Consider the following 14,682-nt stretch of genomic DNA (forward strand, 5'->3'; position numbering starts at 1 on the left):
CCCAAAGAGTACAAGTCTTTTGACTGCATGTCGACCCGTTCTTGCACAGCGTCAGTAACCTCCTCATTCAACTTGAATTTCTTCCCTCCTAAAAATTTCATAAGTGGACCAAAGAGATGATAGTCCCTCTCTGAATGACTTGCACCAGTCATACATTCTAGACTGAGAGAGAGACACTCGTCCTCAAACTGATTTTTAAGTCTCTAGTAAATCTGAGATGGAATGACTCCTTCATTACGACAAGTTCATATATGCGTGTGTTTGTCCAATGAGTCAGGTCTATCTTGCACTATTTATAAGAGCAAAGCATGGAAATTCCAGTTTATAATGGAACACCCCTTGTATATTGCAGATATATATTGAGGCAGATGGCCGGGGCCCTTTCCCAGCCGGGACGTCTCCACACTGGGAGTACCGGTGGAGCATGTGTGATTAGAGCATTAGAATGTTAGATGGCATTCCCCAGATCCCCCTTCCCAGGTTGCAGCAGGGCTTCTTGGGAGTTGGAGTTTGGTAAGCCCTGTTGGGATCCACTGCCGCCGCCAGTAGGTGCTACAATTACTGTTGAGCCCTGGAGAGCAGCTCTTCCACCACACCCAGAAGTGCTGCCGGAGACACACCCTCAGACACCTGGAGCACATCTGGGTGCCCTATATAAGGGGCAGAGCAGACACCATTCAGAGAGCCAGAGTCAGAAAGTAAAGAAAGTGTGTTTGTGCTTGTTGGGACACTGTAAATCTGTGAATAAATCACATGTGCTTTGGGACTTCTGTGTGTCCTGGTGTCTGTCTGGCTGGAATCGTTCACTATATATAGATATAGATATGCAAGGCAATGTGTTTTAAAGGATACTATACAAGTTGGGAAAAAAATGACAAATGTGCAAGTCACTGTGATCGATTTATTAATTGATTGATTGATGTGAAAGGCGCTATATAAATGAGATGGAGGTGAAAGGAACTATACCAAATGGATACAATGTTTGATGTGCAGGTCACTATATAAAATTGAATGATTTGAAAGATATTCTGCAAAATGGACACAGTGAATGATGGGTAAGTTGCTATATAAGGTAAACAGATAGATGTTAAAGGCACATTACAAATGACTAATGTCCAAGCTGGTATATAATATTTTTTAGGGCACTATACTGAATAGAAATAATGAGCAGTGTGCAAGATGAGGATAGGCACTCTATGATTGATAGAAAAACGTGCAAGGCACTGCATGAAGCAGAAAGGCTTTAAAGAGAGCATATACAGTACAATTTATATCTGTCTATATATAAAATCCAACGTCTTTCTGTCTGTCTGTCTGTCTGCTTTTCACGAGAGAACTACTTAACGGATTTAAATCGGGTCTTTTTCATGAGAACCACCACCTTTTTCCACCCTCTGAAACATATGCAGTTTTTAATGTCTGGAAAACATTTGGGATTAAATCACTTAGAGATCTATACATAGACAACGTCTTTGCATCCTACGAACGATTACATTCCCGAATTTAACTTTCCAGCAGCACATTTCTTTCACTACCTTCAAATCAGAAACTTTGTTAAACAGAACCTGCCCGATTTTCCTCCCACCCACCTCTGGGCCAGAAAAAATTTTGATCAGTCTTGAGGACTCGGACAGCATTTCTGTAATATATGAAAACATTTTACAGTCCCTTCCTTTCAAAGATCCAAGAGGACAATGGGAAAAGGATCTCTCACTCAACATCTCAGGAAAGGAGTGGAAGGTAGCAATGCAGAGAATCCACTCGAGCTCCATATGTGCAAAGCATACAATTAGTCAGTCATTGTCCAACCTACTATATCCTAACACAGGGTCCCAGGGGTCTGCTGGAGCCAATCCCAGCCAGCACAGACCGCAATGTAGGAACAAATCCCAGGCAGGGTGCCAGTCCACCGCAGGGCACACACATACCAATGCACCTAACCTGCATGTCTTTGGACTGTGGGAGGAAACCCACGCAGACACGGGGAGAACATGCAAACTCCACACAGGGAGGACCCGAGAAGTGAATCCCAGGTCTTCTAACGGCGAGGCAGCAGCGCTACCACTGCGCCACTGTGCTGCCCAAGCATACAATTATTCAACTCAAAATTATATGTCGAGCACATCTCTCGTTTAAAATTGTCCAAAATGTTTCCAGGACAAGATCCACCCAGCGAACTTTGCAGTCGAGCTCCAGCCTCACTAGGCCACATGTTCTGGACTGTGTGCACCAAATTAACAACATTCTGGACTCAAATCTTTAAATGCCTTTCAGACAGCCTTGGTGTCCCAATCCCTCCTAACCCACTAACAACTGTGTTTGGTGGGCTCACAGAGGGGCTTAAAGTGGAGAAGGACAAAAAAATTAATTGCCTTTACTACACTATTAGCATGTACCGGTTTCCTCCCACATTCCAAAGACATGCAGGTTAGGTGGATTGGCGATTCTAAATTGGCCGTAGTGTGTGCTTGGTGTGTGGGTGTGTTTGTGTGTGTCCTGCGGTGGGTTGGCACCCTGCCCAGGATTGTTTCCTGCCTTGTGCCCTGTGTTGGCTGGGGTTGGCTCCAGCAGACCCCCGTGACCCTGTGTTCGGATTCAGCGGGTTGGAAAATGGATGGATGGATAGATTTATCTCGCTCAACTGAAAGAATTCTAACTCTCCTCTTCTAAGTCGGCGGGTAAGTGATATTTTATATTCTCTGAAACTGGAAAATAATCAAATTCTCCCTTAGAGGATCTGTGCAGAACTTTTTCAAAACCTGGCAGGATCTGATCAGTAACATTTTAGAATAAGCATTTAAATTGAGGAAGCAGATTCTCTCCCCTCTTGTTTTTTTACTCTATTTTTATTCATTTATCTATTTACTTATTTTTGCTAGTTTAAAGTTTTACTCTGCTGGCTTAGCTCTCTTTCTCAGGGGTGGTGGTTGATTTGTTTTCGATCTTATGTTTATAAAAATTGATTTATTTGTACGGAGTTTTGTGTGATTTCAATAAAATCAAAAAAATAAATAAATAAATCGGGTCTTTTTCTTTATAAATTGCTTGAACAGTTCTGAAAACTGGTTCTGAAGCAAGTGAAAACCTGGCCAGCAGGAGCCATCTCTGCTCTTCAGGATTGTTTCGAGAGCACTGACTGGAACATGTTTAGGGAGGCTGCAACTTATGGCGACTTCACTGACTTGGAGGAGTACACTTCATCAGTGACCAGCTACATCAGTAAGTGCACCGATGACGTCACTGTCTCCAAGAACATCATCTCACGACCCAACCAGAAACCGTGGATTACTGCGGAAGTGCGTGCACTTCTGAGGACCCGAGACTCTGCCTTCAAAGCGGGAGACAAGGTGGCCCTTAGAAGAGCAAGGGCCAAACTCTCTCGGGCCATTAGAGAGGCGAAGCGCGCACACGCCCAGAGAATCCACAATCACTTCATAGACAGCGGCGACACACGGCGCATGTGGCAGGGCTTACAAGCCATCACACACTACAGGACGACATCACCTGCCTGTGACGGTGACAGCTCCCTCCCAGATGCGCTGAACAACTTCTACGCTCGGTTCGACAGGCAGAACGACGTGGCGGCGAGGAAGTCCACCCCTCCTCTGAACGACCAGGTGCTGTGTCTCACTACAGCGGATGTGAGGAAAACTATACGCAGAGTCAACCCACGTAAAGCTGCTGGACCAGACAACATCCCAGGCAGAGTGCTCAGAGAATGTGCAGAACAGCTGGCTGATGTTCTTACCGACATCTTCAACATCTCTCTGAGCAGCGCCGTCGTTCCCACGTGCTTCAAGGCCACCACCATCGTACCCGTGCCCAAGAAGTCTTCTGTGTCCTGTCTCAATGACTACCGTCCTGTTGCACTTACACCCACCATCATGAAGTGCTTCGAGTGGCTCGTCATGAGACACATCAAGACCCTGCTGCCCCCCTCACTGGACCCACTGCAATTTGCGTACCGTCCTAACCGCTCAACGGACGACGCCATCTCCACTGCACTCCATCTTGCCCTCGCACACTTGGACAAGAAGGACACATACGTTCAAATGCTGTACATAGATTTCAGCTCAGCATTCAACACGATCATCCCCCAACAACTGATCGGGAAGCTGAGCCTGTTGGGCCTGAACACCTCCCTCTGCAACTGGATCCTGGACTTTCTGACCGGAAGGCCTCAGTCAGTACGGATCGGGAACTGCACCTCCAGCACCACCACACTGAGCACTGGTGCCCCACAAGGCTGTGTGCTCAGTCCCCTGCTGTTCACACTGCTGACTCACGACTGTGTAGCAACACACAGTTCAAATCACATCATTAAGTTCGCTGATGACACGACCGTGGTGGGTCTCATTAGCAAGAACGACGAGTCAGCGTACAGAGAGGAAGTGCAGGGGCTAACGGACTGGTGTAAAGACAACAACCTGTCTCTGAATGTTCACAAGACAAAGGAGATGGTTGTTGACTTTAGGAGGACACGAGGCGACCATTCTCCGCTGAGCATCAACGGCTCCTCTGTGGAGATCGTCGACAGCACCAAATTCCTGGGCGTCCACCTGGAGAAGGACCTCAGCTGGTCCCTCAACACCAGCTCCCTACACAAGAAAGCCCAACAGCGTCTCTTCTTTCTGAGAAGACTGAGAAAGGCCCAGCTCCCACCACCGATCCTGACCACCTTCTATAGAGGAACTATCGAGCATCCTGAGCGGCTGCATCACTGTCTGGTTTGGGAATTGTGCCATATCGGACCGCAAGACCCTACAGCGGATAGTGAGGACAGCAGAGAAGATCATCGGGGTCTCTCTCCCCTCTATTGAAGACATCTACACCACACGCTGCATCCGCAAAGCCACCAGCATTGTGGCTGATCGGACACACCCCTCTCACACACACTTCACCCTCCTGCCATCTGGAAAAAGGTTCCGTAGCATTCGGGCACACACATCCAGACTGTGCAACAGCTTTTTTCCACAAGCCATCCGTCTCCTCAACAAAAAGGGACTGGACTGATAAACACACACGCACGCACACACACACACACACACAAACATTATCACTTAGCTTAACTCAACTACCTCAAAACATTGAGATTGGACTGACTAATCAACACAAGCGCAAACACACTGACCTACACTACCAAACTATCGTACACACCAACCTGTAAATGCTTTCTTTTTTTGCACAATATCCATTACTGGTCTACTTTTTGCACTAACTTCTTTACTTCCTAATTTTTTTTTTTTTTTTTTTTTGCTGCTAAACTAAGGAATGTTTACTGTTTCTCCACTACCTCAACTCATCACCACAACACCATATTATTATGTTACGTTTGTGTTTTCGTCGCACTGTCACTTGTTGCTTTTGTTTGCACATTGCACGTGCACTTTGTTGTCTGCTGTCTGGTTAAAAAAGTCTTCCTTAGATAGTTAGTTAGTTTTTTGTTGATTTATGTTGTAATTCATGTTAGGTAATTCATGTTAGGTAATTTATGTTAGGTCAATCTGTCTTGTCTCTGCTAGCCAGCTAACTAGGCCTCTTAGTTAGCTAGTTTAGTTTTTCTGTTAATTTATGTTGTAAATTTATGTTGCATGTAGCACCTTGGTCCTGGAGGAACGTTGTTTCGTTTCACTGTGTACTAACTGTATATGGTTGAAGTGACAATAAAGCCTACTTGAACTTGAACTTGAACATTCCGGTTGATTTTGCGACTTCTCTCATCACACTATGTATTATAGTTCAATTACAGCACTGATTTAATCGTGCAAATCCGAGAGAGGCTGCCAGCCAAGGGGAGGGGGAGGTGGGTGGGGCCTCAGGAGCAGGGAGATGGGCGGGGCCCTCCTCACTCACACGCCAGCCTTCTTTCGAGTTGCTCTACCTCTGGCCTCCCCTTCGCTAGCGATGCCTGTTTGTTTATTGATTTTTAAAGTTTGTCCTGTTTCACTATTACAGTGATCCCCCCGCCTATCGCGGAAGTTACGTTGCAGACCCATCAGCGATAGGTGAAAATCCGCGATATAGAAAGACCATATAAATAAACATTTTTTAATATAGTTTAAGCCTTAAAATTCCCCACCTACACGCTTTAAACACATGTAAACTTATTAAAACACACTTTGTAAACACATATGATATGTGGGTGTCGGGCTAAGGATATGAGTAACATCTCTCTATTATAAAACATTTTAACGTTATGCAAGACAAAGCAGTGAGACAGAAGCTTTTAAATGATTGACGCACAGAGTGACAAGCAGAAACAGCACAAAGTCCACTTCTCCTTAGCGTGCATTCAGCTCCCCCCTTCACACAACGCGAAGTGGCAGGAGCGTAGCGTGTATCCGTGGAGCGGGGGAGAGATTTGAGTGAAGCGATGGAGACCAGATCATCTCGGACAGACACTTTGACGACACGCCCTACTTACAAACCATTTAAAACCAGTTCACTGACATCTAACCTAGCAGTTGTTGGAATGCTTTTGGCAGACAAACTTCAGGTACTCCCAGCTCTTAAAACAATGACAAGCAGTACACGCAACTTGCCAGCAGCAGCTGCAGAAACCCAGCAGATGATCCTTAGTGTGCATTCAGCCCTCACCCTCCTCCTTCTCCTTCAGAACGCACAGAGTGACAAGCAGAACATGCATCTTGGTAGAAGCAGCACAAAGCCAGTAGCTGATCCGTCCACTTCTGCTTAGCCTGCGTTCAGCTCTCCCCCCTTCACAAAGCGAGTGGCAGAGAGGCGAAGTGGCAAAAGGACAGCTGCTGTACAGGCTTTTAAGTGATTGACGCAAAGTGCGACAAGCATAACACACAGCTGGCCAGCAGCAAGACAGCAGCTGAACCGATCGCATCTCTTTAGCGCGCGTTCAGGCACTTCACAATGCGAGCAGCGTTATAAGTGCAGCGAGAAAGAGATTTAGCCACACCTGGGGCAGAAAATAAAGGACAAATACTGTTTTTACAAAAGTTTTAAAGTAAAAATGAAAATAATGCATACGTAACAATTCCCATGAAAATAATCTCTTTAAATTGTTTATCCAGTAAACCAAACCCGGGGGTGAGCAGGGGGCAATGCCCCCTAGTAATAATAATAGTATTAATAAATCCACGATGTAGCGGGGGCACGATAGCTGAACCGCGATATAGCGGGGGGTCACTGTACACAGGTGCAGCCACGGGAGACAGCAAGTACAAATTTATAATTATATTAGAAGAACACATCGATATAAAAGACACTATACAGAGTAGTCAGAATGATAGTTGTGCAAGTCACTATATAAAATAGACAGATAAAAGGGACTAAAAAAGGCTGAAGTCCCATTATTTCTCATTACCATATACAGTATATTGTATTATTAAACGTGGCAAATGATTGTTTGGTAATGCGTGTCGTTTCCCTCGTGTTACTTAGAATTTGTGTGAATTGCTATCTTTGTGCTGATTTATTGCTGGTATCAACGTCATCAGCAGATCCTCGCCCGTGTGTTTACTGCGGAGATTTGTCGGTGTGTGTGTTTTTGTTCTTGCTTTAACCAGGTCTTCCCTTTCTTTCCGTGCTCACTGGACTCTTTCCTCAGCAGCATCTCCAGAATCCGCAGGACTTCCTTTCAAGAAATGTTTCCTTTTCCTAACGAGCGTATCTCTGTTGGGATTAATTATCATCTGCTGAGCTTCAATATGCAGCCGCTCCAAATCTGCCCTCAATTAACAAATGCAGCTGCTTAACTGAATTACGCCTGAAGTGGACTTAAGACAGCTGAGCAGGCCCGCGTGTCACTGAGGCTCTTTGGTGTTGCAAGAATTGAAGCAGAGTGCATGCAGGACATTTACATTTAAGTACACCTTTATTTCAGATTCAATCAGTTAGCCTTTTGGAACCTCCAGTGCGAAATTTAAGGACGCCAGTGTGTCTGTCGCTCATCGCACTCACACATACAGTACACCGTGGGCCGGCCTACCTGCTCTTCATAATTGACTTGCCTGCTCATTTTCTAGTTGTGATCACATACAGTGTGTGAAAGACCCCATCTGTCTGTCTGTCTGTCCACCCTCCCACATGAAACCACCCAGCACCCCGTGGACCAGTTTTATTGAGATGTGGCCCACTCATTCTTTAAAGAAATTTACTGAGACAGTTCAGTATTTGTTCCGATATCTCAAACACATCGCGTTGTACGACATTTCTGAAGAAGGGGTCTGAGTTACCTCGAAAGCTTGCATATTGTAATCTTTTTTTTTAGTTGGCCTTGTCACTAAAATCTCTCATTGAAAAGCATTGGCGAATCTGCAAACTCGTCCATCTTAAAACAGAGAAATGTTCTGTGCGACTTCAACTCTTTCACTCTCGCTTTGTCTGTCTGTCTCTTTTTCTCTCTCTCTCTCTCTCTCTCTCTCTCTCTCTCTCTCTCCCTCTCTCCCCCCATTCTCTCGCGGTCTTTCTTTTCTTTTTCTCTCACTTTCACTCTCAATTTCTCCTGCCCGCTGACATCTGCTGAGGGGCTCGCTGTCCCTTGGCATTTCAGAGTGAGGTAGCAAGCAGACGAGTGCCATTAGGACATAACTCGGTGTGCTCTGAGAACGCTTCAAACATGTGGGATGTCAGGGCCGAGACAGGGCAGCGCGTTTCATGAAGAAAGGTGAGCTTAAAGGGGTCCATTAATTCATGCCAGAAGGTGATTGAAGGACACCATATGCCGAGGTGGGCTTGCTGCTCTTCTTGAGGTGAAGGCTGGAAGTCACAATCTGGGGTAAACAATGCTGTGGCGTGACTTGACATCCCACCTTGTGGTAAGTGTGTTGTACAGCCGGGGCAGAACTAAAAGACAATTCTGTTAAAGTAGCGTGGAGATTTGGTATCAACACCGCCAAGGGGATTTTTGCTGTAATTTGTGGAAAAATCCTGTGGCGTTTAAGGGATGCAGGGAGTGTTTGAACCTTCTCTGTGCCCCTACATCTCCTGTTACATTACATGACTTTTAAAAGCGATTTTCAGTCACAGACTTCATTCACAGAATCGTAGTGAGTCGGTGGTCTCTGTGTTAAACAGTCGTGTAGTATGACATCCCCAGTGACTCAGGCGACTCACCACGATCGCAGCAAATGATTTAAATTCGTGTTACGTCATGGGGCGGGCTCTGTGGGCATGTGACAGCTGACAACCAATGAGCACTCAGCTGGAAGAACAATGCATATAATGGCAGAAACTAGGAATAAGGAACGCGAGTATTTGGGACCACATGAACAGTAAAGAATCTGATGTGTCTGTGATGGTACGGGTCCAGCTCCACGCTCCCTCTTCTTGTTTTGGGAGCCCCTTGACCGACCAGGGTGCTCACACTTTGGCTCTCCATTCCAGGCCTCTTCGAATCCCACTGTCTTCCTGGCCTTACATGGCGAGCCGTCCTTACTCCTTATAATCACTCAGCTGGAGCGACCGCTTCCTACTGACCCCATCCAGTGTCGGCCAAACACTCCTTTTACAGCTTTCTGCCGCCTTCTCTCCATAACCTCCTTTCTTTTTCTCATTTTCCCTTCCTTCCTTTCTGTTTCTTTCTTACTTGTTCGTTTTTCATTATTTTTCCCTTGTGCCGGCCCATTCTTATATGGTTCCGTGGGCGATTGTCTCAATCACACACCGCAGGAAGCCAATGAAGCAATCGAGAATGATTGCACCTTCACGTGGAGGTGTGTCTCGGCCCAATTACCTCAACTCCCAGCAGTGCGCGAGCGCATTCACGGAGACTGACGCGGTCAATGGATTATTTACAAAAAAAAAAAAGCCCTTCTTTCGGAGCTGCAGACCCACTATATCACAATCTCTTCTTTTACATACTGGGAAACTGGAAAGTCAAAACTGAGAGACGAGGAGTCTTTTATCAAAACCAGAAACACAATCGAAAAATTTCAAGTCAAAAACAATAGCAGGGAATACAAAAAATCAGGAAGGACTCAAATAAGATCTTTTGTTGCAGTGAAACAAGATTTCCCCAACAAGCTTGGATACCCCAGAAACTCATGGGGTGACCTGTGTATCTTCACAAAATTGGTACGACCAGTGAGAACACACTGGGGAATTCTGGGAAAGATCTCCCTGGAAACAGCAGAACCAGAAGCTTAACAGACCAGCACCCAAATGGGAAACAAAATGGTGTTGCGGTTAAAAGTGCTAAATAAACTTTTCCAGTACAGGTTCTTGAAAAAGTGAAACCGCAAATTTGAGTTCCTTGAGTCATATAATCTTACAATCCATATGTAGATTGAAAGGAACTGCACAGGAATTTACAGAAAACAGATAAAAGTTAAGAGATCATAACAGGAGTATCCATAATCTCAGTTAAGCAGCATTCAAACTGTACAAAACGCAATTAGATTCAAACAGGTAAGCAACACAGCAAGTGCCATAGACAGCAACTCTTCGATGTCCTGTAGCCAGCAGGGGGCTCCACCGAGACCCAAACACCAGACGCCATTGCACGACACAGTCCCAGGTGTTTGCTGAACAAGCAGGCCTTAGCCTAATGTTACTCAATTACGTTTACCTCTTTTGTAAGTCGCTTTGAATAAAAGCGTCTGCCAAGCAAATAAATGTAAATGTAACTACAAAGAGCTTTATTTATGCCAGTACCATCACTGGTATCCAGCTTCCTCCATTTCAGCTAATTTAACAAAGTCGCAAGCTCTTTTTCCTCTTTCCACACCTACCACGTAGTCTCATCAACCTCCTCCCGCCTCGGCTTCCACCATCTTTTATGCCAGTCCCAGGAGTGTTTCTGGTGCCACAGCAGGGGCATGTCAGAAGCCCTTCAAAGTAGGGAGGCACCCAAGAACCCCAACAGGGCTGTCCTGCTTTGCGGGTATCCATTTGGAGATTCGTCCAGTGAGATACTGCCATCATGTGTACTGGGAGATGACTATGACCATTGGATGGCAGCCATCATCTGTATATCTGAACAGGCATACCTACTGTGAAAGGAACAAACACTCGTCCCGGTCGGGACACCAGAGAATCAGGTGTGGTACTCACAGCCTGCTACAACAACATTTATTTCTATAGCACATTTTCATACAAGTGATGGAGCCCAAAGTGCTTTACATGATGAAGAAAGAGAAATAAGAAAATAGAGTTAGGGAACACTAACACAGAATAAGAGTACGGTCTGATGGCCAGGGAGGACAGAAAAAAAAAAAAAAAAAAAACCTCCAGACGGCTGGAAAAAAAATAAAATCTGCAGGGGGTCCGAGGCCACGAGACCACCCAGCCCCTACTGGGCATTCTACCTGACATCAATGATCTCAGTCAGTCCTCATGGTTTTCAGGCTTCACGTGGAGGAATTCGATGATGATGACGATGATGGTCATGTGGACTTCTGGCCTTTAATCAATCAATGGAGGGACATCACGGTGCTTTGATCAGGTGGTGGTGGTGCAGATCAACACCTCAGAAAACTGGAAAAAGAACAGAAGAGAGAGTAGGGGTTAGTACAGATTACGGAGCCACCAGGAATGATATTGAAAAGTAAAGCATGGGACAGGCACTATATAAATAAAATTTATTATAATTATTACTTGTTGGAATAAGAAAAGTGGCCAGTTAAGTAATGAAATGTAATGAGCAGGATCCAATGAGGGATGGGCGACAGGATGTGCATGAACCAATGAGAGTGAGTGTTCAAATGGATATGTAGTAGTGTGGACATTGCCTGAGAGGAAGGAACACATCCAAGGAAAAAATATTGAGCCAAAATGGAGAAGGAGATGAGAGGCATAGAAGGAACAGACAAAAGACCACAGGGCTGGAAACGAGCTTAGGGTAAGCAGTAGCCGATAGAACAGATGAACCGATCATCAAAGCAAAACACACACACACACACACAAGTCGCAGTCAAGAGAAATGTTTAAAAAGGATGTAACCATAGCTAGAAATCCTTGGGCCTAACTAAATTGTTAGAGAAGACAAGTGTTACGCCAGCAAACTAGCAAGAAAGAATTTTGGAGTAACTTGGAGAATTAGGCATAGTTGAGATCAAAACAAAGCCCAAAACTGAACAGTCATCTGCACCTTTACAAATACCACGACACCCAAAAATGAATCGCAAGACACCACACAGCCACGTCAAGCCAGTGTTTCCAGAGGTTTCGAGGTTAAAAACGTCAGTAGTGTGGACGAAAGAAAACAAGAGACTAAACTCTGCATTTTTAAATGAAAACGTAGTAATGTGGGCTTAGATTTATTTTCTTCTTCATCATCATCATTTCCCACATCTACTGTATGTGTGTGGTTGATGTGTTTGATCAGCCGTCTCCAAACAGCTCAATCCTTCTCACCAGTCGGCCCTTTTCCTTCAGATCTTCTTTTTCTTTATCCATCCATCTCCGCTTTGGCCTCCCTCATTTTCTCCTCCCCTGTAATTTCATTTCTATCTTTATCCCAAATATTCCTTGTCTCTTCTCATCACCTGTCCATACCACTTCACCCTAATTTCGTGTACTTTCTTAGATATATCTCCCATTTTTGTTTGACCTCTGATTGTCATTTTTGTAACTCCACATTCTCATTTCTGCCAACTCTCTACCATGGGCTACCACTGATCTGAAATATTTAAACTTATCGACTCTTCAGTAGCTCCGCCTGCAGGCAAACCTCTGAATCCTGATCATCATTAAACCTCACAGTATTCGGTCTTCTTCTTGTTTATCTTCAACCCTCTGCCCTTCCAAAGCCCTTCTCCATTCTTCCATCTTCCCACAACTCAAAGAAGTCAAAGAGGTAAGGACTTCATGAAGATCCCTGGTGCAGACTTCCTCTAACTGAGATCTTGTCCGTTACCCCAACCCAAGTCCTCCCTCCCTCATACATCACCTGGACAATTCTCACACACTTCTGTGGACGTAGCCTGAGTGGTAAACTTTCACGTTGGTAGCCCGTTTTTTTCCTTGCCTGGTTTTTGCAAAGGTGTCATTGTTAAAGTTGCGGTCATCAAATTCAAAAGTGCATTACTTTTTAGTGTCTTCATATTCAGATAGTCCTTTCGAAATGGGATTTGGAGATTTTTTTTATAGTTCTAAGTAGCAATTGGCATCCTAATCTCCACTTGCTAACTTTTTCTTTCTTTATTTTCACAGATCGTATAAAGAGCTCACCAACTGCACGTATTTGGTAGCTGAGGAACTGAAATGCTACTGGCCCAACCAGTTTGTGGATGAATTTTTCATTGGTGTCCACAAATTCTACTTCAGGAACTGTTCACTGTCTGGCCGCTTGCCTAAAGACCCTCCGAACAACATCTTGGGCCCAATGATTGTGGTGCCGATCATCGTCACGCTACTTATGACTGTGCTGGTAGTGTGGAGAAGCAAACGCAGCGAGGGGATTGTGTAAAATTTACCAAACAAGAAAACGATAAAGCAGATAGACTGTGTTACCACGGACGTTCTTGCCACGAAGGAGGTAGAGGAGAGCAGGAGTGACGAACACTTGGAGAGCGGCCACCAACATGAATCACTTAATGGTTTGAAGATATTATTGTAACTGAGAATATAAACGCTTTTGATGGAGCAAAAATGTGGAAAAACAGTAAGTCTAACTAGGGTTAAGCTTAGGAGGAGAATGCGGGAGGATCCAGAATGAAATTATAACCAGTGGTGGTCTTGTGTGGACAGAGGACAATACACCTGTTCTTCTTTTTTTAATTGAAAAGACTTCTGTACTACAGCCACAGCTTTTAACTGTCGCACACTTTTGTTTCAGTACATAGACGTTCATTCACTTGGAATTTTGTAATTGTGCCAAAGGTTCCATTCTATAATAATAATAATAGTAATAATAATAATGGGTTAATATAATTGTAGTGTCAACATTTCATAATCGATGTCTGCTATTTTAGTCTAACCGATAAAAAGAAATGTGTCATTGCATCCAACCTCCACCAGAAATTGCACATACTTCATATTTAATTTTCCAGAAATTACAGATTTTTATATTTCTTAAAAACACTAAAACTAAACTAAAAGTGCTCAAGTGAATATCTTTTTTCCTTTTCTTTATTATTATTACTACTATTATTTTAATTTCATGAACAGAAACTGTACAGTTTATGGGCTTTTTTCCTGGAAAAGAGCAACATCCATCTTAGGAAATACAATAAAGCTATGGTGTGATAGGGAATATGGTCATTTCCAGAATGTTCTCCTGCTACTTTTGTGTCAGTTCTACCCCTGTAGGAATGTTTTGTGGACATGAGTCACATGTAGACTTTTTTGGATGTGAATCATCTTTTGATTTGAATTATCTTGTGGGGAATCATCTTACAAGGGGGTGAAACCACACACAGCTTATCAATCGATATCATCGGAAAGTCGACTATGGCGGTGTTCATCTTGAGGTGTAGGAATGCACTGCTAACTCAGGCACTGAAATGATTTGCAATTGAAGAAGGAAATGTGAATTTGGCTTTGTAAGACAGAATTCTTCCAAAGGATGACAAGCCCACCTGTCTATCGGCTAAATCATCCCCAACATATAAGCAGGCCTAAAGGAGAACGGCCATGGAAAAGAAAATTCAGAGGAGTGGAGCGGCGAGGACAAAGTCTAAAGCTAAACCTAGCAGAGTTGTCCTGACATGAGCAGATTATGGTAGCCCCTTTACTTAGTGACCACAGTCCAACGTGAAAGAATGGCCT

The 14,682-nt window shown here is 44.3% G+C and overlaps 1 protein-coding gene across 2 annotated transcripts in view; it reads left to right on the forward strand.

Moving 5' to 3' along the window:
* The window catches only part of ramp1 (receptor activity modifying protein 1), a 112,874-nt gene extending 98,707 nt beyond the window's left edge, over window positions 1–14,167 (forward strand). For both annotated transcript variants that reach the window (XM_028808027.2, XM_028808028.2), the window contains exon 3: window positions 13,126–14,167. In XM_028808027.2, the coding sequence (XP_028663860.1) occupies window positions 13,126–13,381 (256 nt within the window). In that variant the 3' untranslated portion in view covers window positions 13,382–14,167. The remainder of the gene's footprint in view (window positions 1–13,125) is intronic.
* The last annotated feature ends 515 nt before the right edge of the window (window positions 14,168–14,682 follow it).

Source organism: Erpetoichthys calabaricus, chromosome 8, assembly GCF_900747795.2.
Source record: "Erpetoichthys calabaricus chromosome 8, fErpCal1.3, whole genome shotgun sequence".
Classification (NCBI taxonomy): domain Eukaryota; kingdom Metazoa; phylum Chordata; class Cladistia; order Polypteriformes; family Polypteridae; genus Erpetoichthys; species Erpetoichthys calabaricus.